Below are 24,926 nucleotides of genomic sequence, written 5' to 3' on the forward strand. Positions count from 1 at the left end.
TACATAGGCACCTAGAGAGTCTGAGTCATTTTGTAACATTTCCTTTGTTATACTTTTTAGATTGAGGATAATAAGATCCAAGAGGTTTTCAAACACCAAAAAAATTTGGAAGTTATCGTAAGGTTACCAAGCACCCGTAAAACTCCTGGTTTGTAGCAATTTTCCAAACACCATTTTAAGCATGGTGTATAGTGAAGAAATCTTGGGCGAGAGCTTAGTACTAGATGTAGATCACAAATAGTGATGATTGAATCGGTATAAATCTTTGTTAGTAATCTCTTTATCCACTAATGTTTTTATTCTATCACTTTATTGCTTCGCTGATATATTTTATGTGTTAATCTAGGTTGCACAATTATAATTGATTATGTATTATGGATTATAATAATTTCGTATACCAAAATTTGTTTGAAATTACAATTTATAAAATAATAATGTACTTTTGTGAAAATTTTAAAATACTAAATTCATCCATCATGAATATGGAACCTACTTTCACAACAACTTCAAGTGAAAAAAAATACTTAAAATCACCAAATTGAAGGTCAAATTAAAATTGATCTAAATTCAAAATATATGTTTTCAAAAAAAAAAAGAAAAAGATACTAGCGTAAACGAAAGGAAAGAAGATAATTAATAATAGAGAAAAATATCTGTCATTTTAAAATATATAAAGTTGTATCATTTTAAGTTAGAGAAATAAATAAAAGTTTTAATGTTTCTACAGTAAATGTAGATAAGTATCTACATTCACTCCCAAAATGATACCGTTTTGAGTTGAAAAATTAAAAAATTATAATAAAAAATATTATTATAACCCTGAAATAAATTATAATTATAAAAATACATTGATTTTCGACTCAAAACAACATCATTTTAGGCTCACTATAGATAAATTATCTACATTAACTGTAGAAAAAGCAAACCCATAAATAAAGAATGAGCGAGAAAGTTAACAAAAAAGAAATAAAAATGTGAATCTAACTTCTTTGTAAAAATGAAGGGTTTGTTTTTTCTAAAGTTACTTTAGATACTTTTATCTAATGTTCATCGAAACGACGTTGTTTTGGGACGGAAATCATGGTGTTTTTGTAATTTTAATTTATTTCAGGGTTATAATAGTCTTTATTATTCTAATTTTTTAATTTTTCAACCTCAAAACGACGTCGTTTCGATGAACATTATCAGAAACTTTTTTCCGAAAAATGAAATGAGATAAGTTTGTCTCGTCATACAGAACAAATATTTTTGGCTTAATCATAAAGTGTAGTTGGTACTTGGAGAGTTGGAGTTGGAGATACTAAAAGCTTGCTGGCAAATTGCGATATCCCGCCCAATTGCAGCTCCTTAACCTGATAGTTTTCAAAATTTGAGCTCGTTGGTTGTCTGTTTGTGACTTACTCTATAACGTTTGTGTTTTTCCAACAGTCACTGAACAGAGAAAATAGAAAGCACGCTCCAATTTCCACTTTCGAATCAAACCCTAATCCCAAATCCCTGAACCAACCCCGATCCCCAATGGCTACTCCTGATTCCACCGCGCCATCTCTCCCTCTCTCCACTGTTTGTCTTCTCTTCTCTTCTTCTCTCTGTTTCATTCATCATTCTCAGTTTCTTCGATTTATGATAATCTTCACTATCAATATTAATTATCCCTTCCTTTAATTTTTCAGAACAAGGAGAACATCACTCCGATTTCGTCTAAAATCTCGGTGCGTTTTTCATTCATAAAGTTTTTATAGTCTGATTTTACTAATGATAGTAGAGATTATTATGGAACTTCCAGCAACTAGTTTTTTTTTTTTTTTTTTCCTTTTATTGGTTGTATATGTTATTATATTTGTTTGGAATTGTTCTCAGGAACTTAATGAATCAAGATCGGAGCTTCTCGGCAGAATTCAGAGTTTGAAACAGGTAACATTTTTTCATATTCACGGTGCTGTTGGTTAGTTATGATTTTAACTCACTAATTCGACTTGCTTTAGTGCGTGTTTCATTTCTTACTATTCCTGATTTATTTATTTGTTTGTTTATTGTTTTGGATCTATTGCTAGGATTTACAAAGTTGGGGGTCGAAGTTAGACACACAAGTGAAGGTTTATCGCGATGTAAGTGATAATGATCAATCTCGGTCTGCAAAAACTTGCATTTTGCTGTGGATTTTTGTGTGAAGATGATTCTTATGCTTCATATCACTAATTCCCTTAGTGTTCTATGCTTTATCTGGATCTTTCTAAAGATGAAATGCTAGGATTGAATGCCTTTCTTTTTAATTATTTGAGGAAAATATATAAGATTGCCTTGAAGATAACTAGCAACTTGCTTTTTTTTGTTTTCCTGTGATGTTTTCATTGTCAATGTTTCATCTATTATGTTTTATCAAGTAATTTGGGTGCACATAAAATACTCTATGGTATACAAATTGATTTTTTTTGTATAATGAATTTCATGCTTTTATAGGCATTTATTAGGATAGTACCTTTTCCTTCTTTGCATCATGTGTGGACTCATGCATTGGTGCATGTTTATTTGTTTATGCTGGCTCTTCCTTGTAAACATGTTCTTGTGTAACCCTATGCTGACTTGGGAATTGGATTCTGTAAGTTGTAGAATTGGTTCATTTCCATATTCACATCACGTCACCTGTGCTTTTTCTAGGAGAATTAACTCCATAAGGTATTTCTTATGCCAAATCTGTTGTGTCAGAAAGGAAAGCTTCTAGGCTGTAATTTGAAAGTCTTCACCTCCATTGTTGCTAACTTCACATTGAACAAGACTGCATTTGATTTTGTGAATAGTCAGAACTGTCAGGATCACTTAGGTATGGCTGTTTTTCCAGATAGGAAGGATAAAATTAGTTCTGGAGAATCAATGCTTTTAAGAAGTGTTAAGGGTTCCTGGAGTTGGGTGGGTGCAAGGAACCAAAAGTGGGTGCACCCATGAGTGTCATTGAAAAGAGATGCTATATCTCAGATAATCTATAATACATTTTACAACACTGTTTTATAATATGATAAGAAGAAACCTACAATTTTGCAATATCAGCTGCAAACTGTTCGTTCCCTATATAAAGGATGTGGTTTTTACCTTAATGACACGTCTCAATCTTTTTCCTCATGAGCTCACAAGTCATGTAACTCTCTTGATCTTATTTTTCCATTTCATTCTTCGTCTCCTTAGACTCTCTGCCTTCTCTATTTGTGTGTTTTTGGAGTGTCAGAATTAATCACTCTTAAATATTTCTGTTATGTAGAAAATTAGTATTAATTACTTCTAAATATTTTTGTCATCATCATATCCCTGATAAACGGGAATCAATTAAGATTAGTTTCCTTTATCAATTAGGATTAGTTTCTGTTGATTCCCGTATTTATTTAGTTTCCTAATTTTAAGAGTCCCCTATTTAGTATAATTAGGGATTAATACTTCATCTTTTGTATCATGTCTTATCATATCAATCACGTCAATCTATAATCCCAATAATTTTAGCAGTGTTGCTCTCCTCTTATGTTTACAACTTAAGATGTGTATAGTAACCTGCTTTATTTCTAGTTTCTGAAGATGTTGTGTTTGTTTTAAGAAAAACCCCTCATGCCCCAAGGTGCATGGGGCATGGCTTGGGTGCATTTGTGATGGAGAACGGATATGAAGAGAACCAGGAACCCTTGGGCTTCCAACAACTAATAATTCTCGGGATTCAAACTGAACAATTTTTATTAATTAATATCAAATATAAATGATATAAGGCCCTTCAAGGGTAGTTATAACCCAAAGATAATCAAAATCCTATACAAATCCTAATTAAATTTAAAATCCTAATCAAATTGTTAAAGAAATATATTGTAAATATTAGAATTAGTATTTTATTTATTTATTTGTAATAGCTAGAATACTCTAGAAGCGTATTTTGGGCTTAGCCCATTAGGTCTTTCAGTACTCTTTATATAGAGAGCTCTTGTACAGATTTTACATAATTCAATATTACAAATCCTTATTATTAAATTCAAGTTGGTATCAGAGCTCTCGATTCTGAGGGCTCTGCTTTCGCAAATCACCGCCTCAAACCCCGTTTGCCTCTCGCCGCCACAAAGCCGTCACTGAAAAAATTTCCGGGGATCTTTTTGGACCGAGAGGACTCCTACTTCACTTTATTTTCTTAGACCTATCATTCTAAGGAAGTTTCATTCGCAAGGAACGACCAGAACAGCCGCGAAACAAGCAAACAACACTGTTCCGTGCCAAACAGCCTTGTTCCGGTGGCTTTTTTACTCTGACCAGCCACAGACACAGCCGCGCTCGCCAGACGACCTCACCCTGAAAAGCCCAGCCTCGCCGGACGTCACACGCGCCATCCTCCTCTCTGCGCGTGAAGCCCATGCGGTGACAGCTTCACCGGCGCGTGACAGTGGTTCTCGGCCGCGGACCACTTCTGTTCTGCTCGTCTCTTCCTGTTCTTTCTGGATCTATCCTTGTTTGTTTAATCAGACACCATTTAGTTGTTCGATCTGAAACGGAGAGATCTTTTACTGTTCCGATCATCTTGATTCTCTTGGTAGCGATATGTCAGACGTTGAAGACACATCAACCAATCAGCCTCCAACTGGTCAACCGTCTATTACAAGCCCGATGTCTATTCTTTCTCCATCTAATCTTCCTGCTCTTCATCAGAATTATCGTCTTACTGGAAAGAATTATTTACAATGGTCCTAGGTTGTTCGTACCATCCTCAAAGGACGTCGTAAAGTTGCTCATATTGAAGGACCTGTTCTTGCCAAAACAGCTCCAACATTTGCTGATTGGGATGATGAAGACTCACTTATTATGACATGGCTATGGAACTCTATGACTCCTGAGGTTAGTCAACATTGCATGTTTTTACCTACTGCTCTTGAGATCTGGAATGTTCTTAAGGCAGACCTATTCAATGAAACAAGATGCCGCCACCTGTTATGATCTGCGAAATAAGATTTTTTTCTACCAAGCAAGGCTCTTCCTCTGTGACAGAGTATTATGGCATTTTGAATGCACTGTGGACTGAGTTTGATCAATACCAAAGCCTGAATATGGAGTGTAGCAAGGATGCAGCCACTCTGGCTTCCTCTATTGAAAGAAGTCGGATTTTTGACTTTCTTTGTGGGCTCAACTCTGAGTATGACTCTATTTGGGTTCAAATTCTTGGTAAGGAAAAATTACCTCCTCTTTCTGAAATGAAGAAAGTCGCAGGGCTGTCATGATGGATACCAAAGTATCCGAAGGGTCTATTATGCTCTCATCTAAAGTTACTATTCCAACTCCTTCTAATTCTGAGCCAAATGACGGATCTGCTATGGTTTTAACTAAGCAACCACAAAGGTTTTTTCCTCCTAAGCCTAGTAAAGAGGGGCGTTGGTGTAACTATTGTAAAAGACCAGGTCACACAAGAAGTTAGTTTCCGTCTTCATGGAAAGCAATAGGTTCAGGAGAAGTTTGGTAAGTCAAACCCACGTGGTCAGTCCTTCTTTGCTCCCTTAGACATCTCTCCTGTTAATGAGACCTCATAGATGCCCGGTGAGTTTACTACTATTCGCCGTGAGGAATTGGAACGGCTTAGGTCCGTATTTGAATCTGTCAATAAACCTTCTGGTACTGGTTCGTTGGCTATGACTGGTAAGAACTCATGCACTCATTCTTTTGTTGCTTCTTGTACTGATTTCAAAACCTCATGGATTGTGGATTCTGGTGCTACTGATCATATGACTTGCTGCACTGACCCTTTTCTGTCTTATAATCCTACTGCTGATATCTGTACTATAGCCGTAGCTGATGGATCACATACATCAGTTGCAAGTTCTGGTAACATTAAAATCCAACCCTCCTTGTGTCTCAAGAATGCTCTCCATGTTCCTCAACTTTCTACCAATCTCCTTTTTACTCATAAGCTTACTACATATTTTAATTGCACTGTAACCTTTTTCCCTACTCATTGTGTTTTTCAGGATCTCACCACGGGGAAGACGATTGGAGTTGCTAAGGAGCAGGATGGGTTGTATTATCTGGTTCCAGACTTTGCTGCAGAAGGTTCCAAGGATCAAACTTCGATGTCTCGTCAGTCTACTTCAGATTCTCTTATTTGGCTTTATCATAAGCGCTTGGGTCATCCTCCTTTTAGTTTACTTAAGTCTATGTTTCCGTCTTTGTTTGTGTCTCAGTCTGTTGAGTTTTTTAATTGTGATGTCTGTCAGTTTGCAAAACATCATCGTGTATCTTTTCCTTCTAGTGAAATAAAAAGTATTGAACCATTTACTATTATTCATTCTGATGTTTGGGGCCCTTCCAAAGTCCCTAATGTTTCTGGTGCTAAATGGTTTGCTCTTTTATTGATGATTATACTCGGATAACATGAATATTTTTTATGAAAGATAAGGCATAAGTCACACAGTTGTTTATTCAGTTTTATCATATGATTGAAACCCAATCTGGTAGAAGTATAAAACGCTTGAGGTCAGATAATGGTATGAAATATGTTAATCAGCATCTTTTCCAGTTTATTAGAGACAAAGGAATGACTCATGAGCTCACGTGTGGATACCCCTCAACAGAATGGGGTTGCTGAAAGGAAAAATCGGCATTTGCTTGAAATTGCTAGAGCATTGTTGTTTCAGACATCTGTACCCAACTCCTACTGGGGAGAAGCTGTATTAACTGCAGCCTATTTGATCAACCGTTTACCCTCCCGTGTTCTTGGCCATGTAAGTCCTGTTGATCTCATGACTTCTTTCTTTCCTCCTATTCCTATTATGCAGAGTCTCCAGTCTCGTGTCTTTGGATGTGTTGCCTTTGTCCATATTCATAAACAGCATCGAAGTAAATTAGAACCTAGAGCCTTTAAGTGTGTCTTCCTTGGCTATGCTCCCAACAAAAAAGGATACAAATGTTACCATCCTCCCAGTCGTAAATTCTTTGTCTCTATGGATGTTAGCTTTCATGAATCTGAGTCCTACTTTCAACACCCTCATCTTCTGGGGGAGAACAATATAGAAGCTTCATCCATATTCTCTGAGTCTGAGTCTCCCTTTCTGTTGCCTACACCTATTACCCAAGTTGAGAAGGAAGACTTAGTTACTGCTGAGACTGAAAATAGATCTGAATCCTCATTTGACATGCCTCCTATTGATCGACAAAGAATACGCAAAGCTGGGACACCTGAACTAGTGTATCAAAGGAAGAAACAACCCACACTGCTCCACCAGCAACTGCAATCGCCTGAACCACTGGTAAGTACTGAATACACTGCTTCTTTTATTCTTGAGCCTGATATTAATTCTGATGACTTACCCCTTGCTGTAAGGAAAGGAAAAAGATCCTGTACCCAACACCTTATTTCTCATTTTGTTTCTTCTAAGAATCTCTCTATGCAGCATAGAAGTTTTATTACAACACTTGACTCCATTTCAATCCCGAAATCAGTACATGAAGCATTAAAGAATGATAATTGGGTTCAAGCCATGCAGGATGAGATGAATGCATTGGAGAAGAATAATACATGGGAAGTTGTTGACAGGCCAAATGGAAAAAGGGCAGTAGGGTGCAGATGAGTGTATACTCCAAAATATAATTCGGATGAGACTCTTGAGAGATACAAAGCTCGACTGATAGCCAAGGGGTTCACACAGACTTATGGTATTGACTACGAAGAAACATTTGCTCCAGTGGCCAAAATGAATACTGTAAGAATTTTGTTATCTCTTGCTGCTCATTTTAATTGGGATTTAAAACAATTTGATGTGAAAAATTCCTTCCTCAACGGCGAATTAAAAGAAGAAGTTTACATGGAGATCCCACCAGGATTTAACTCTACCAATGGAGATAATAAAGTTTGCAGATTGAAGAAGGCGTTGTATGGCTTGAAACAATCCCCGCGTGCTTGGTTTGGAAGATTTACCAAAGTTATGCTTTCAATAGGATACAAGCAAAGTCAAGGAGATCATACCCTTTTCTTTAAACATTCTCAAGAAGGTAAGACCACTATCCTTCTAGTTTATGTTGATGATATGATCATAACAGGAGATGATATAGATGAGAAATGTGCTTTGAGGAAAAGACTGATTGCTGAATTTGTTGGTAATCTGAGATATTTTCTTGGGATAAAAGTTGCTCATTCAAAAACAAGACATTTTTATTTGTCAAAGAAAGTATATTCTTGACCTTCTTAAAGAAGCAGGAAAACTCGGGTGCAAACCTTCCAATACCCCGATTAAGCAAAATCACAAACTAGGAAGTGAAAATGAGAGCCCTCAGTTGACAAAGGACAGTATCAACGAATAGTGGGAAGATTGATATATCTAGCTCATACTAGACCTGATCTAGCTTATGCAGTTAGTATTGTTAGTCAATTCATGCATGATCCAAGGGCGAAACACTTGCAGGCTGTGGACAAGATTCTCCAATACCTAAAAGGCACACCAGGCAGAGGACTATTGTTCCAGAGAGGAGGAAACCTCTCCTTAGAGGTCTATACAGATGCCGATTATGCTGGATCTATGATTGACAGACGATCTACTTTGGGCTATTGTATGTTTCTCTGTGGAAATTTAATAACATGGAGAAGTAAAAAAGCAGAATGTGGTTGCTAGATCAAGTGCAGAAGCGGAATTCCGGGCTATGGCTCAAGGGATCTGTGAGTAGTTGTGGTTGAAAATCATTCTGGTTGATCTCAAGGTGAGATATGAAGGATCTATGAAGTTACTCTGTGATAACAAGTCAGCCATCTGCATAGCTCACAATCCAGTCCAACACGATCGAACCAATCATATTGAAATTGATCGCCACTTCATCAAAGAGAAGCTCGATAGTGGCCTGATTACTACTCCATATATCCCTTCTGGTCGTCAATTGGTCGATGTCTTGACTAAGGGTCTTCCTAATGATAGGTTTCAAGAGCTTACTAGCAAGCTGGGAATGATAAATATCTATTCCTCAGCTTGAGGGGGAGTATTGTAAATATTAGAATTAGTATTTTATTTATTTATTTGTAATAGCTAGAATACTCTAGAAGCGTATTTTGGGCTTAGCCCATTAGGTCTTTCAGTACTCTTTATATAGAGAGCTCTTGTATAGATTTTACATAATTCAATATTACAAATCCTTATTATTAAATTCAAGTAAATATAAGATAAAACCATTAGTATGTTAAATAGGTTGTGTTACATTGCATTAAAGCCTTTATGACCAAGCGGTCATAAGTTCAATCCTTATTTCCACTCATTCTATTGATAAATATTTCAATATTATGAAGTTTTTTAGCACAAATAAATGGGGGCTTGTGCATTGTCCACCTTTCAAGCTCAATGACCACTTGTGTAAGGGGGTATGTTAAAGAAATATAATATAAAATCATTAATATGACTTTCATCCAACAGTTTAAGCTTTTGTGTTGAAATAGTTGAATTACACAAATCAAATAGGAAATCCTAACATGATAATATTTTTAAAAACATACAACTCTTTAAAGATGAAATCCCTAAAAATAATAAAGGATCTCTAAAATAAGGGAAAATCGTAAAATTACTTACAATAACATAATAATCCCAAAATATCACAATAATCTGATAGGCCTCCAAAAGTATATTCTAGGAAATGTTATAGAGGAAAGCATGCCATGCTGAGTCACCAAATTTGTTAGGAGAGGATATTCTGCCAAGAAGGGAAAATCACGTCGATAGTGCAGATGTTGCTGCTTGTGCTGACGTGGATGATGGGCTGAGATAATTAGTGATGGGCTTAAGATAATTAGTTAGTTAGTAAGGAGTTGTTCTAGAATATTCTCAAATAATAGGATATAAGGAGGGGAGTGTGGAAGTGAGGCTATGCATGAATTCAAAATTGATTAGTGGAGAAAATTGGGGATCTCTGGGAGTTGAGGTCTTTTGGGATTTATTTTTAGCATTTTATCTTTGTAATAGTGTATGTAAAAAGAGGCTATACCTCCATTGTTAATGAAATCAGTGATATATTTTTCTGGGTTCCATCAATTTGGTATCAGAGCACTTCTGGTCTAGGGGTGCTTTTGGTCCAGATCTGAAAAAAAAAAGGACAAAGTAAAAAAGATAAAAAATGGAGAACAAAACCAACAGATATCTTGAAGCATTGAAGAAGGCCAGCACGAAGGATGTCATGGAATTGATGCGGAAGATGATAAGGATCATGGATGCTTGGGAAGAAAAGCGAGAAGCTTTAATGAAAGAAGAAGCAAAACACGAACAAAAAATCGAAAAAGAAGAAATTAAAGAAGAAGAAAGAGAGAAGGAAGATGTAGCAGGATCAAAGAACAGAAAAGAAGGAAAAAAAATAAAAGTGCAGAGAATGTAGAAGAAGAAGTTGAACAAAAAGAAACAAAGGAAATCAAAGATGAAGAAGCAAACAACGAAGAAGACACGGATCAGAAAATAGAAGAAGATGACGACGGTGCAGAAGAAGAAAAAGAAATTGATGAAGAAGAAGCTGATGAAGACATGGTACAAGCTGCATTTTCGATGGGGTTGAAAGAAGAAATTCTTGCAAAAACCAAAGTCTATTGTCCAGCTAATTTAGAGCAAATGATGCGTCTGGAGCAGAGGGTTGAGGAGAAGGAAGCAAGGTTGGGCCGAACTGGTGGAGTATTGGGCCGAAACGTAGTTGGGTCTGGAATGGGTATTGGGTTTGGAGGAAGACTTGCATTGTCCACCCATGAAAATAAAGGAAATGGGTCCCATTTGCAAGTAAGTGGGAGAAATGGGCCGCAATCCATGGCCCACACATACATAATCTAAACAGAAGGAAGCAATCCACCTTCAGTGGGTAGCGTGAATCTTAATCGAGGGTTGGGGTGAGGGTCGATAGCACATTACTCTTATATTGTTGCGAAGAGTTTGTTTCCTAGACTCAAACTAGTGGCCTTCTGATCATAAAGGAGAAACCTTATTACTTGTTGCGTGGCTCGCCCTCTGGCCTCTACAATAATCATTGAATATCATAATTATTTTAAGTAGATATGCTTCTCCATTCTGCATCATTTTGTGAAGGCCAATCTTCTCCTCTTAGTTGCTTCAAGTGTACATTGCTTTTCGTTCACCTTTCTCATGCCTAAGATATACTTTTGATAACAATAGGATTCATCAAGATGGCAAGATTGTATAATTTTTATGAAATTGTAAAGGGAAGGGGTAAGATAAATTGAAATACTCAGAGAATGAGCAGATCAATCCTTTGAGCAATTCCTAAAAGCATTTGAATGGATGCATAATCTTTGGAAAGGAATACACATATAAGTTCACCTAATCCCTAGCAAAGCTATAAGTTGATCTGGTACCAAGTCTGTCTTCTTTAACCTATCCCTAGTAAAGGTGTAAATTGACCTGATCCCTACTCTTTGAAACCATACCACAGGATTTTACTAGCAAATATGGTACATTCAAAATAGTTATTTTTACGGAGAAGTTCTTATTTCCTCCTACCGTAAGTGCTTTTTCTAACTCTAGGGTATTGGATGCAGGTCAAGTGTGTAAAAATGAAGTCAAGCCTGATATCACGTGCTCGCTTTTCTTGCACCCACAGTCCGAGAATAGTAAAAAGCACTTAATCTAGGAGGAAGTAAGGATTTCTGATTCCTTGTGAGCGGTAGGGCTAATAGTTGCATATCTGATGATGGAGGTGGGTACATTACATATCTCGTGTCATATCCTCGTAGCTGCATATCTGGTCATGCATCATGGAGATGGGTAGATCATGTATCTGGTATCATATCCTTCTTAATAAAGCACATGGAGAAGTAATACGTAGGCATCGTTTGGTAGTATAAAAGGATAGGTTAAGGCTGGATATATATGATAAAAGATCGATAAACTCTTATCTATACCATGCTTGGTGCACTGCTATTTAAAAATTGGTATGGTAGCACAAATAAATATGTACTTAGTCAAAAAGTTGTTTTCCTAAACTTAAACCCAATAGTGAGAATGATGGTTAGCTTATCATGTCCTGCCTTATCTCACTCTTGTGAGCTGGATGGGGTTATACAAGATATAGGATAAAATCTGAATATGTTTATGGGGTTTATGAGTGTCCTGCAACAGGACCAGGACTTTCCCTCTCTTTCTAGCAGACACATTTAACGATTGGGCCCATGTTTTAAAAAAAAAAACAAAAAACAAAAAACAAAAAATGGAATCACGCTGATCGATGTCTCTATAGCATAACATAAAAATCTTCCTGCAACAACACTTGTTTTTCCCTATGTTTATAGTATAAATGTTTGCCCCAAACATTTCAGGAGGCCAGATATGATAGCTTATTGTATCCAATTCAATTTTATACAGTACCAAACACAGCCTTAGGATATAATCCATATTCCTACAAGGAGATTTTGTTAATCTGAAGTATACCTTAGCTAGTGATTCTTTGCTAGCAATTGGTTCTGGAAATTTCTCTTTATTGATTGTGTAAAACAGAGGGGAAATGTAGTACTATTTACATTATATTGTCGTTGTCTGATTTGTTGATGCCCTTGTTAGTGAACAGTTTCTTTAAGGGTTAAAATATATTTTTGGTACTTATACTTGCCATTTATTTTCGATTTGGTCTCTATAGCCATCTATGGTGTTTTAATGGCTACAGATGGCAAGGACATTGAAAACCAAGGAAGCATAGACACTCCAAAAAACACGGAGTGTTGTGTCCGCCACGTTTCAACACGGTGTCCGACATGCGGTCAACATTCCTGACACGTTGGCCATTTCGACACGCGAATTTGATTGTGTCCGACAAGCTCCGACACGGTCAAATGACATTTTTGTAAAAATATTATATTTTTTTAATTTTTTTTTTTAAAATTAAAATATATTAATAAAGCTTCCACCTAATTATATATATCATTTTTTTTTGTTGCCTTTTTTCCCCTTAAGTAGATAAGAGATCATCTCGGCACCATTGTTGTCAATTCTTATTACACTCTTGCTGTATCTCCTTCTCTTTGATGTCTCTCTCTCTAATCTGATTTGATCTCTCTCTTTGATATTATCTCTTTCTCTCATCCCAGTTCTTGTTTTTTTTATTAAAGCTTCCACCTTTATAACGTGTTGATGGGTATTATTAATTTAGTTTCATTTTTTTGTTAAATTATTGAATATTAAATGAAATATACGCTATATAAATTAAAAATATTATTTAATATTAAAACGTGTCCCAACGTGTCGAAATTCATATTTTTTTAGGATTGACGTGTCGGAGTGTCGTGTTGTGTCAAGTGTCGCGTCACCTGTTGCGTGTCGTATCGATGCTACATAGTTGAAAACAATTGTATGTGTAAGGAGTAAATTGAATTTTTTTTTTCATTTAGGTACAAAAATTAAAAATGAGTGCAATGTATAGGGACCAAAAATATTTTTACCCTCCTTTAAATACATCTAGTTGGACACAAACCCATTTATTGACCTTTAACACGCAGAGTGGAACAACTGACAAGAAACCTGTAATGATATATTATTAAGCTAATAGATGGGCATATACATGCCAAATATTTGCTTTGGCTACCTTCGTAAATGAAAGGATCTTCCAATGGCCATGGTTTATATTTATTCTTGTTTTTCCCAGTTCAGATAGGATGCATATTTCATTCATAATGTGGTCATAACTCTTAATAATAAAGAGAAAAGTAATAGATAGTTCCTCCCCGTTTCTTTCTTGTTTGTTTTTGGTTATTATGGTGGCTGAATTATAACTGGTTCGGATGTTACTGTGGCTTCATTCTTATGCATGCGGTAAATTTGTACTTTTGCAACTCTTGATGGGTCTTTTTTTGTTTATGCAGGAGCTGTCAGAACTTAAGAAAACACTTAATGTTGAAGTAGACCAACTTCGAGCAGTAAGTGTGCTTTTAGATTTTTCCTCAAGTGCTCTCTTTCAAATTAATTTTGTTGCATGATATTTGTTTGTAAAATTGAAACTAGGAATTTCAAGATCTGAGGACCACCCTTCAGCAACAACAAGAGGATGTTACTGCTAGCTTAAGAAACTTGGGGGTAAGTCTTTGGGAGGATTTATTTCATTCTGCAATTTCTGGGGTTGTTTTTGAAAATTTCTTCCCAATTTACGTTGTACTTCAATTATTAAATGTGCTAAGATGAATGAATGCATTGCAGCTTCAGGATGTCTCAGGAGATGTCCAGCAAGTTCAGTCAAAGGAGACTAAGATTGAAGAAATTGACAAGGAAGAGCAGCAGTTGTTACCGGAAGAGGATAGTGGCAAAGTAGCTGAAAATTAAATGGGCTTTAGTTTGGAGTATTTGCTAATAGCAGTGTATACCCTGAGAGAAGCTTAATGATTTCTGTGTGTTTGCATTGTTAGTTCTATGTTTTGCTTGATTAGTACTTTTGGGTATAATACATTTAACGCCTCAAAAATTTATATGAAAAATAAATAAAAATAATCGAGCAATCACTAATTTCATTTAAATTGGGAAAACATAAAATCCTTTTATATAGAGCAGACTAGTTTTAAAAAAATTTAAGATCTAGGTATGAGAAGGGAATGGTGGAAATTTAGTTACATTGCATATTTATTATATCCATTTAAAATGGTTACTTTACTTTTGTTGTGTAATTTTTTAAATATTTTTTTTCCAAAAAAATAATGTATATTGATAAAGATAAAAACTAAATTGCAAACATAAGAGTAAAAATGCCATTTATTAAAATTCAAATTAACACAAAATATTCAAATAACTTCTGAAAAAAGCTTGTGTATGTAAATGGCAACTCCTAAAAAAAATTTAAGTATTTAAACTAAAGAAAAATTATTTTCTTATGTTGTATGATAATTCAATTCTCATATTGTATGAGAATTCAATTGTTGTGATTTTTTAATTTGTGTGTAAAGTTTTTTAAAAAAATAAATAAATATGGAGTCCATTACTAATTTAGTCATAATATAAGAATTTAATTCTCATGCAAGATGACAAATTAAACCCCTAAACTAAATTAGGGTGCTTACAACATAGGAATCGAATCAATCGGTGGAAAATTATGCCTTTACCCTTCTCTTGTGTTATGTTTTCATTTACTTTTATAGGGAACGTATTTAACCAACCCGAAGTAATTGTTCGTGGCTGAGTTGTCTCATAGAGTTCACAAGTCACAACTAATAAAGCATTCTCCTGTTACCAACTGGTCATTCACAATATTATTTCTTTTTTCTACCTCTCCTGACCAGAAATTTCTTTTGTTGGGTATATTTTTTTTTTAAAAAGAGAAAGTTTTCTTCTCATTTGATTCACTTCTTTTTAAGTACTTTTCATCAAATCTCAAATTTATTTATTTTTTTGGATAGATGTATGATGCATATGATGCACCAAAAAAACATTCTAACTGTCCACCTTTGTACCTTTCTATTGTGCCTTCTTACTTCCTAGGACTTTATGATGGTTATTGAGTACAAGTCAAGTTGATAATTTTACATTTTATTTTTTAATCCTTGTGCATGGATACGAGGTTTTGCAAATGAGCTTGCTCGACTCTTCATTGAGGTTGATTGTGCAACTTTGTCAGGACAAAACAAATCATAATTATTGAAGCATAACTAATTTCAGGTGCTATCTAATATCTAACGCTAAATTTGGATTATCAGCATTTTGAGTTTCTTCAAGAGTATCCCCAATCAACAGCCGAAGACTAATCTCAATCGAAATGTAGAGATCATTGAAGTGAGTTTTATCTCTACTAACAAATGATTATTAGCATTTTTACTTAGGCTAGAGATGATTTGTTTGGGCGAACCTCAACATTGTTTGATTATTCATTATAAAAGCAACTTTATCCATGAAAACTTTCAGTGAAGTATCAGTTTAGCACATAGATTACAATTACAAATTAAATATCTAAAACAAATTGAAAGTGTTATTTTGCTTGATTGATCCTTACCTTATAAAACAATGTCTTTCAGTGCAATATAGAAAGGATACACAAAAATAGAGACTATGAGAAGAATGGTGTGTGTACATAGTGCTAGTAGTTACTTATATGAAGCTGTGATTATGTTGTACACAAGTAAGTTTATGTAGATTGTCTCTTGGATATGCTCATATAACTATGACATTAGTTATATTGGTAATAAATTTCACAGCCCCGAGAGTATAAAATCTGATATAGGGAAAAAAATTTAATGCTACAAGAGTATCGAGTTCGGTACTTCCGGAGAATTTTTTTTTTCATTTTTACAGTCATATTTTTTTTTATAATTCATTTTAAGCCCATATTTTTTTTTCCCTTTTAACATAGATGTACCTATGACTGTTGCATTGAAAGTTTTCTCATGATATAGAGATATTCTTACATCTCTCACTGTGCATATTCTTTCTGGGTCCTAATTTCTAATTGGCCCTAGACCCACATTTTTCCTCAATACGAGATTATCCATAATTAAAGATGCTGAAATTCCAGAATACCTACAACGTCATAATTGTTACTAAAATATTACATATTAAAAGTTAAAACATTTAATTTGGATTTAATGTTCAACCAACCATTGCTTGTTGGGTTGTGCGGAGTGACGTTAGTGCAGGGGTAGGTCTACATGCCATTTAATATACCTTGGAGACACTCCTAATAATTTATTTTGACGCAGATCTTTCAGCCCAAGAAAGAAATAAGGTGAGTTCTTATATTATTTTAAGAATGAGGCAGGATCCTTTGACACCTCATCTGATAGCCATTAGATCAAAAAAGATCAATGGCTCTGATTTGTAAGCATGTGACACCATTGATCTTTTATGATCTAATGACTCTCATATGAGGTGTCAAACTTCAAATTTGACACTGGTGTCAAATGATCCTACCTCTTTAAGAATTTTGGTAATGAATTTCCTCTCGTCAGTGAAATTGTAGTTTTTTGCTTGCAAAATTTGAGTGCATGTTAGCTTGTGCCGAAAGGTCTTGACACTCTTGATGATGGCTGATTTATTCAGTTTACCTACCATATTTACCATTATAAGATCTTAACAAGCTTACCTCATACTATGCTTTGGAAAAGTGCGGTTTTGGATGGGAAATGGTGTTGTTTGGACTGTTACTTTTTGTCTCGTCTTTGTCCATTCTCTAATTTTCACCGCGGTAAAAACTCTGCTCCCATTGTACTACCTGACCTTTGGAGTAATGGTTGATTCATGGATATACGTGGGATTAGGTGTCTTAGATTCCAAAGTCATTCACTCATTGCAGTAAATGTTTCACAGGCTTGATTTATGATGTAAATTTAGTTAATTTATTGCTTATTTTTTTTATTTTATTTTTAAATAATGATGACATGAAGGTTCGAATCTATCACAAATCTCTCCCTCTATAATTGGAATTATATTTTGAGGAGAAAAAAGTCCATATCAGTAAAAATCCTTAATAGATGAGCCCATGCTCCATGTGAGACTCCTTATATTCTTGCTCATAGTTAAAATAGGGCAATCATTTTCTAAAAAGGAGAAATTTTCTTCTCTTACTTACTCATAGTATAAGTGAGTTTTACTTTATATTTTTCTTCTTCATTATTTTGTAGACTCTATTTATGTTATGAGTCATTAGTAGAAGAAAATATTTTTCCTTTAAAATATGAGAATTTTTGCTTAAAAACATATATATTATTGGGATATTGAACTGTGATGGAATTTCATATAAATTAATAATGAATTAAAAAAAATTATATAAATAAAAAAATTAATAAATCCAATATTTTAAAATTTTGAATTAAAATATGACATCAGGTCCTTTTACTGTGATTGGTGATCTCATACCATGAGTTTCCCCTAACCTAAAAATGGTTGGGTTATGACATAATTAAAATATAAATGGGATTTTGATTTGAAACTTAACGTCAAACCTATTATTTATTATGGTTGGGTTAATTTGTTTTGATTAGTAATGATTTCCTACCATAAATTCTCTCGGACCCACCTAATATATAATAAAATCATTTATGTACCTAAAATCAATGATAATAATGATTTTCTACCGTAAAATCATTGATGTATCTTTACCCGACATAAAACTTCAGCGGATATATATTTCTTAAAGATTGTATACCGTTAAGAACATATATGGTCCCCAATCTGTAATCACAACCTTAATAATAGAATATTTTTTTTCAAGAATATGAAAGTAATCGTAGCAATATTTACTAAAACAGAACTATCAATCACAAATATCTCTGGTTTGGTAAACATTTTTAGATTTAGAGTGTTTGTTTTCAAACTAGAGATTATCAACTCTTAACCTGAATTGTGTGCAAATGAATTTCTTGAAGGTTGTATTTTTTCAATGTCATTCTAGTGAATTTTTTTTTTGAAACATCGAATGTATTTATTTGGGTACATCTTTTTATCAAATGAGGAAATTATTTTTCCATTTAAATCATTATTTTTCTTTATTTTTCCCATTAAATCTCAAAAAATTTCCTATTAGATGTACATATATTTGATATACCAAAGATTTTCTCCATTGACAAGTGAAAATACATGACATGACGAATTTCCTAGTGGGAAGCTTTTGATGTGGCATGCAGACACTAGATATGGAAGAGCACTTTAACCAATGTTCAAGGGATTATGTTAAATTTGGTCATATTGCAGTGGCTAAAACAGGTCAAGTTTAAATTGGACATTTTCTACCCTAGATTTTGCTGCAGTCACACTTCCCTTCATTGATTACTTCAGAACGACTAGTCCTTTCTTTTCTTGGCAGTAAATTCGGTGAAGCGGGTAAAATGGAGTTTTTTTTTTCAACCAGAAGCATTCAAGGGTCCCTTTTAGTTTTGCTTAATTGTTATGTAGGGTTCTTCCCTTCCTCTTTACCCAGAGTTTTTGGCTTTTTTTGTGGGACAACAGTTTTGGCTCTTTTTACCTTGTCCTACATTATCTATCGGTTCCCTCATGCCTCCTAGAAAAAAGGGAACAAAAGTCTATTTTTAAAAATGAAATGTCAAAATAGTTTAGTAAAAAAAAATAAAATAAAAAAATAGGAGAGTGTTTTTTATATATTCTTGATTGACGTGTACAGTAGAACACTTTAAAAATAGTCTTTTCTTTTTATATATATATATATTTGTTTCTTTTATATACTCGATTGACTTATGTAGACATACATATATATGATATGAGAACTATAAATTCTAAAATCTTGAACAAAGGTACTATTATCCATGATAAATATGACAAAAAGTTAACATGATCCCGGCACATGTTAACTTTCTCTGGTCTCACTCACAGTCAAAAAAATGTTTCGACCATTTTATCTTTACTTTTTCTTTGGTTTTTCTTTTCTATCCTTTATATGTGAGAGAGATCATTTATACATTTCATGAGCCTGGATCATGCAAATATTTCTCATAAATTTGATAGAATTTACAATAAAGAATCTTATCTAGAAGAATAACAAATAGCTTCCTCCAAGAACAAACTAATAACTTGCAAATGAAACAAAAGACTTGTACATTTATAAGAGACAAGAAAACATGGAGAAGATAGATAAAGAAATTGATTGCCTATGAAGATAAAGTAATATCACTATTTTCCCTAGTATCCTACTTTTCTTTTTTAAAATTGAGCATTACATGTTTTGAACAATCAATTAGTGATTAAATAAAAAATGCAAGATAGAAGAAGGAAGAAACATGTTCAATGGGAAGAAAAATGCAGCAGAGGCAGTGTGTCCTTCTGTCGTTGTCACATTATACTTTGATAACCATCCATCTTTGCCTGCACACTTTGCCTCCCTAACAGAGTGCATGCCACCAAGTACATTCTTGGCATTTTCCCTTTTTTTTTTTTTTTTTAATACCCCACATTCACTTCTTTCTCTGCTCTCAAAAGTTTCCAATCCCTTCAATTCACATTCTCAAAGGAAGCACTTCCACTTCCCTCTCTGTAATGGATGCAAAAACTGCTGAAGTTGCTTCAGAGCCTTTGAAGTATAAGGTAGTAAACAAATTACCTTAATTGGTTCTCTCAATTTCTTCAACTCATGAATCATATCCTATTATTTTAAGATAAAAGACATACATATATATTTTTTTTGGTTCTTTGACCTCTTCAAGATTTATCTTCTTTTTATGCACTAAAACTTGTTGTTGTTCTTCTTCTGTTCTTCTCAGACTTGGTTCTTGAAAATTTATATCCACTGTGAAGGTTGCAGGAGGAAAGTAAAGAAAGTTCTAAAGAACATTGACGGTACTATGTTAGAAGTGGAAACTGGCTTCAAATTTCAACTCTTTTTGCATACCAAGTTTTTATATGGCTTTCTTCTTTCTTCTCATTCCATGCATGACTATATTAATTGCATTGTTATTTTCCTTTCCTTTCCCTTCTTTTCTTCTCATATTCTCAGCCAGCAAAAAATGTTGGTTGCACTTTTTTTTTTGGTAACATTTAAGAAAATCTTGCACTTTGCAGGTGTTTTCACTACAACAATAGACCCACAACAGCATAAAGTAACAGTCACCAGAAGTGTTGGTGTTGAGACCCTTCTCAGGAAACTAGTCAGAGCCGGGAAACACGCCGAGATTTGGCCGGAAAATGTCGACGGGAAGGGGAAAAGCTCAAAGAAGAAGAGGAACGGACAAAGAGACCCTGAAAGCTTGGAAAACAAGGGAACTGAGAATGTTGGCAATTGTAAAGGAGAAAGCAAGAGCAGCAAGTCAAAAACCGGCGACAACAACCCGCCGAAAAAGTCTCAGGCCGGCAACCAGGTTCCACCGGAGGACCGCAAGGGTTGTCAGAGCGAAGGTGGTGTAGAGGGTACCGGTAAGAAGAAGAAAAAGAAAGCTCAGGGTGGTGGCAATGGAAGCAATGGTTTGAGTTCAGAATCCACCAGTGCACTTGCCCACACTGGATTCCAGTTCCAGAATCTTGGTCAGGTTGTGGGCCAGCAAATGGGCCAAATGAATCTCAACCCTACACGTCAGCAATCATACTCTTACTTAGAAACTGGTTATCCTCCAATGGTTTATGTTGCAACTATGGGAAGAAACGTGGGTCCTTCTTACTATGTTCCTCCACCTTCACCTTGCATGTGTGCAGGCCTAGACCAAGATAGTTATCAATTTCAATCAACACCGTTGGTTTCCTTTGAGATCTTTAGTGATGAAAATGCTAATGGGTGTTCCATAATGTGAGGGCTTGAAAGTGAAGAGAATGTTGCACTACAGTTTTTTGTTTTTGTTTTTGTTTTTTTTTTGTGGTCCTAGGTAGTTTTACAATGGTAATTTTGTAACAAAGGGAAACTGAGCACATGACATATACATTGTTCTCTACTTAGATTTGCTGGTTTTGCACTTGAGGCACCTCAAAGCTGAAATGTTCAATTTTAGCTTTGTTAGATTCTGGATCAAATTGTAAATCCTGGTTTAATGTGGCACCTTTGATATTCATATGTAGATTATGTATTCAGTTTTAGGAGGAGGAGATTCTCTGATGATAACAAGAAAAAGTTCATATCATCGTCATTGTTATGGGCTCATATTATGGAGGGATAGGGAATCTCATATATAAAATCTATGCTCATTTAGTAAATGGGTAAATCTCAAGTTAATCTAGACAAGAGAAAATGAAGAAAAAAAACAAATAGATTAGCGCGGGACAACAAATGTCAGATAGTTAAAAGATTTTGGAAACTGAATCCAAATTATGTAACTTGGAAGAAGAATCTTTGGTTCATGCTGTCCTAAAAAGGCCATATGCTAGGAAGTGGAGGGTCTAATTTGTAGCACACTTTTTGAGGTAGGAAATGTAAATGCAGAAACTGCTAAAACAAACATTATGGAACAAATTTTAGTCTTGTTTGGGAGTTAGGACTTAGGACCGCATAATTTTCAACATTAGGAGTTCCATTTACTCCAACTACGAGGACACTTATGGGGTGGTCACTGGCTAAGCCGTGATTTATGCCAAGTTTGGTTGCAGGTTTTTGGGACATGTACACGTGGCTGGACTTCATTTGCATTGCAAAAGTTGAGATTTATGGGAAACACTCTTTTCCTATGGTCAGGGCTATGTCACATTCAAGTGAGAATTTATCTCATACATTGGTGGGAAAATCAGCATGAATAGGATTTTTTGAGGAACATACATAAGAGGAATAAATTTTTGATGTTACTATTGTACCAAAGATTCAGTACATCTTACTAATAAAAATAGGGAGAGTTTATACTTACTACCTATTTTTTTACTACATATCACTACCAAATCTTAACTGTTGATTTTCGTCAATCTAACGATTATAATTTATGGGGTCATATTTATCAATAATTATTAATTTGCAATAAATTATAACCGTTAGATTGACGAAAATCAACGGTTAAGATTTAGTAGTAAGAGGTAGTAAAAAAAATAGGTAGTAATTATAACATTTCCCATAGAAATATTATATGTCAGCCAAAATTATTTTTCCTCTGCCAAATTATTACTTTCTCCGCTGATATGTAATGCTTCCATTGGTGGGATGCATTGAATCTAAGTGCAACAGATGCACCTAAAATTTATTCATACAATTAGCTCTAAAAACTGAACTTGCTAAAAATAGTCCCCTCTCTTTTATAAACTTATAAACAAAATCAAATAATAAATTTTTTTTTTCACAAAGGGACTCATGTTTTCTCTTAATTTGTTTTTTTTTTAAAAAAAAAAATCATTATTCTTTGTTCAATAGCATAACTTGACACATAATGGGGTATCCTTGAAGACAAATTACGTGGTTAAATAAAAGCAGCAAGTTTGTCCACCAAAAAAAAAAAAACAGCAAGTTAGAGAATGATGAATGGATGTTTCCAATTAGAATAATGCTGCACACTCAGACATGTGATTTTGCATCTATAGAATTTGTTATCATATAATTATAGTTACTTTCATCTCATTTTTTTATATTCCTATATTCTAAGTGTATGTTTCGTTTTAATAATTTTAAATAAAAAATACTTTTTTAGTAAAAAAAAGTTCTTTTAAGAAAATTTTAATTATAAATTATTTTAAATATAAAATAAGTTAATCTTGATACACATCATGTGAGTATCGTTAAGTCTTGAGTAGTTATCCACCAAGTATTATCCATCCTATTAGAACAGAACTCTATTTGAGTATTAATATTTTCCTAGCCTTCATGTTAGAACAATGCGCTATTTAAGTATTATGGTAACAATTTTTCATTGTGAAGGGCTGAAGGCTACTTTTTGGTAGCCTAATATGATTTTAAGGCCACCTCTTTGGGGTAGTATGTGTCAGATATTTTATTACGTTCTATAATCCAATATATAAGCTAGTAATGTCTTATTCTCATGCATGTAAGCCTAATCTTTAAGTCAATGTTACCAAAGAGCCACTTTTTGTGACTATGAAGTGAAGTTCATATTTAAATGGATCAAAGGTACCATATTAGAACATCATTCTTATATGCTTATATTCCCTGAAAATTTGACTGACCTTCGGAGGGATGAGGAATCTAATAAAATACTTACTTATTCGTAAATGGGTATAGCTGAAACTAACACTAATAGATTCATACGTAATTAAATTTAAAAAAAAATTATATATGAGAAATAATAAGGATGACTCGAAATTTAAACTTAAAAGGAACAAAGAATTTTTGTTTTATGTTAGTCCACAATATAATAATTTATCATTCTCCTACTTTGACACTAAGAAATAATATTATAAAAATCCATTAATTACATGTTAAAGTATATGTTTAAAGTATATTATTTTTTAAGCTAAATAATGATATTTTTGGTTATTGGGCTTCATACAAATTTTATATAAGCATGGGCCTTGTATATGAGTTTTTCACGTATAAGGCATGATAGTATAAGCTTATACTATATGTTATGATATTTTCAGCTGTTTGGTGTGACCATCGTATAGTATAAGCTTATACAGCAGAATTCCTTAATACATCAAAACGATGTATAACTTAATCTGGCCTAAGAGGAAGGGATTATGCCAGATAAGAGATTAGTGTATTAACATCGTTGACCAGTGCAATTCTAAAAAATTAATATACTATTTTAATATATTAAAATAAAAATTAATTTTTCAATATATTAATTTTTAAAATATTGAATATTTTTATTTTTATAAAAATATTTATGTTTTGGACACACTGGTCAATAAATTTTTATAAAAATTAGTATCATATGACATTTTTTGAAGAATTATATAAATTCTTTATTAAAGAATATTTTTATTGAAAATATTTATTTTTATCTTGTATAGTATTATGCAGTGCATTATCAAATATTAGATAATATTATCTTTATACAATATATTATTTTATACAATATCATGTCAAACGTTGGATAGTATCAAAATTCAATCAAGTCTTATACAATCAGACCTTATACTATCAGGTCTTATACTATCAGACCTTATCTTATACTATGCACCAAACATGCACTTATGCACCAGGAGTGACCCTTATCTTCTACAGTTTGTTTGAAGTATGATTGCTTCAGTTAAGCTACAAAGAAAATATATTTGAGAGGAGGGTAATTTCTTTTATCACAATACTCACGAATTCAAATCAGGGGTCTAGTGCTAAACACATACCCATTTACATATACATTAATTTTAGAAGGGGTAACAGTTAAATTGGGAACAGTAAGAGGATATAGAGAATTTGAATTTCACAAATACATAATTCTAACAAATAGTGTGTTGTTCCCATTAAAAAAACAAAAGAAGAAGTTGGTTGTTCTTGTAGTGATTTCTCCCACAGTTTAAAACATGGATTCACTAACAAGATGTTGGTCGAGTGATAGCAGCTTAAGGTCCTTCTAAAGTGAAGAATGCAAGTTCGAGACCTGAGAAGCACATCTGTTAAGAGAAAGAGTGATTAACTACTTTCAACCCTCAATCAATTTAGTCCTAAAGGATGAATAAATTAGTAGA

At 33.9% G+C, this 24,926-nt stretch overlaps 2 protein-coding genes across 2 annotated transcripts; both read left to right on the forward strand.

The window, feature by feature from the left end:
• Positions 1 to 1,264: 1,264 nt before the first annotated feature.
• LOC133313242 (uncharacterized) lies at positions 1,265 to 14,441 on the forward strand. The gene is made up of 7 exons (XM_061514588.1): positions 1,265 to 1,563; positions 1,674 to 1,712; positions 1,861 to 1,914; positions 2,055 to 2,108; positions 13,823 to 13,876; positions 13,962 to 14,033; positions 14,154 to 14,441. Exons 1-7 carry the CDS (start codon positions 1,519 to 1,521, stop codon positions 14,274 to 14,276), a joined length of 441 nt encoding a protein of 146 aa, XP_061370572.1. The 5' UTR covers positions 1,265 to 1,518; the 3' UTR covers positions 14,277 to 14,441.
• A 5,222-nt stretch (positions 14,442 to 19,663) lies between these two features.
• On the forward strand, positions 19,664 to 21,163 carry LOC133313246 (heavy metal-associated isoprenylated plant protein 35-like). The gene is made up of 4 exons (XM_061514591.1): positions 19,664 to 19,787; positions 19,894 to 19,967; positions 20,144 to 20,219; positions 20,442 to 21,163. Exons 1-4 carry the CDS (start codon positions 19,664 to 19,666, stop codon positions 21,161 to 21,163), a joined length of 996 nt encoding a protein of 331 aa, XP_061370575.1.
• The last annotated feature ends 3,763 nt before the right edge of the window (positions 21,164 to 24,926 follow it).

The sequence above is a fragment of the Gastrolobium bilobum genome, unplaced genomic scaffold (assembly GCF_033153095.1).
Source record: "Gastrolobium bilobum isolate Gb01-03AN ecotype WA unplaced genomic scaffold, APGP_CSIRO_Gbil_v1 utg3862, whole genome shotgun sequence".
NCBI classification, from domain to species: Eukaryota; Viridiplantae; Streptophyta; class Magnoliopsida; order Fabales; family Fabaceae; genus Gastrolobium; species Gastrolobium bilobum.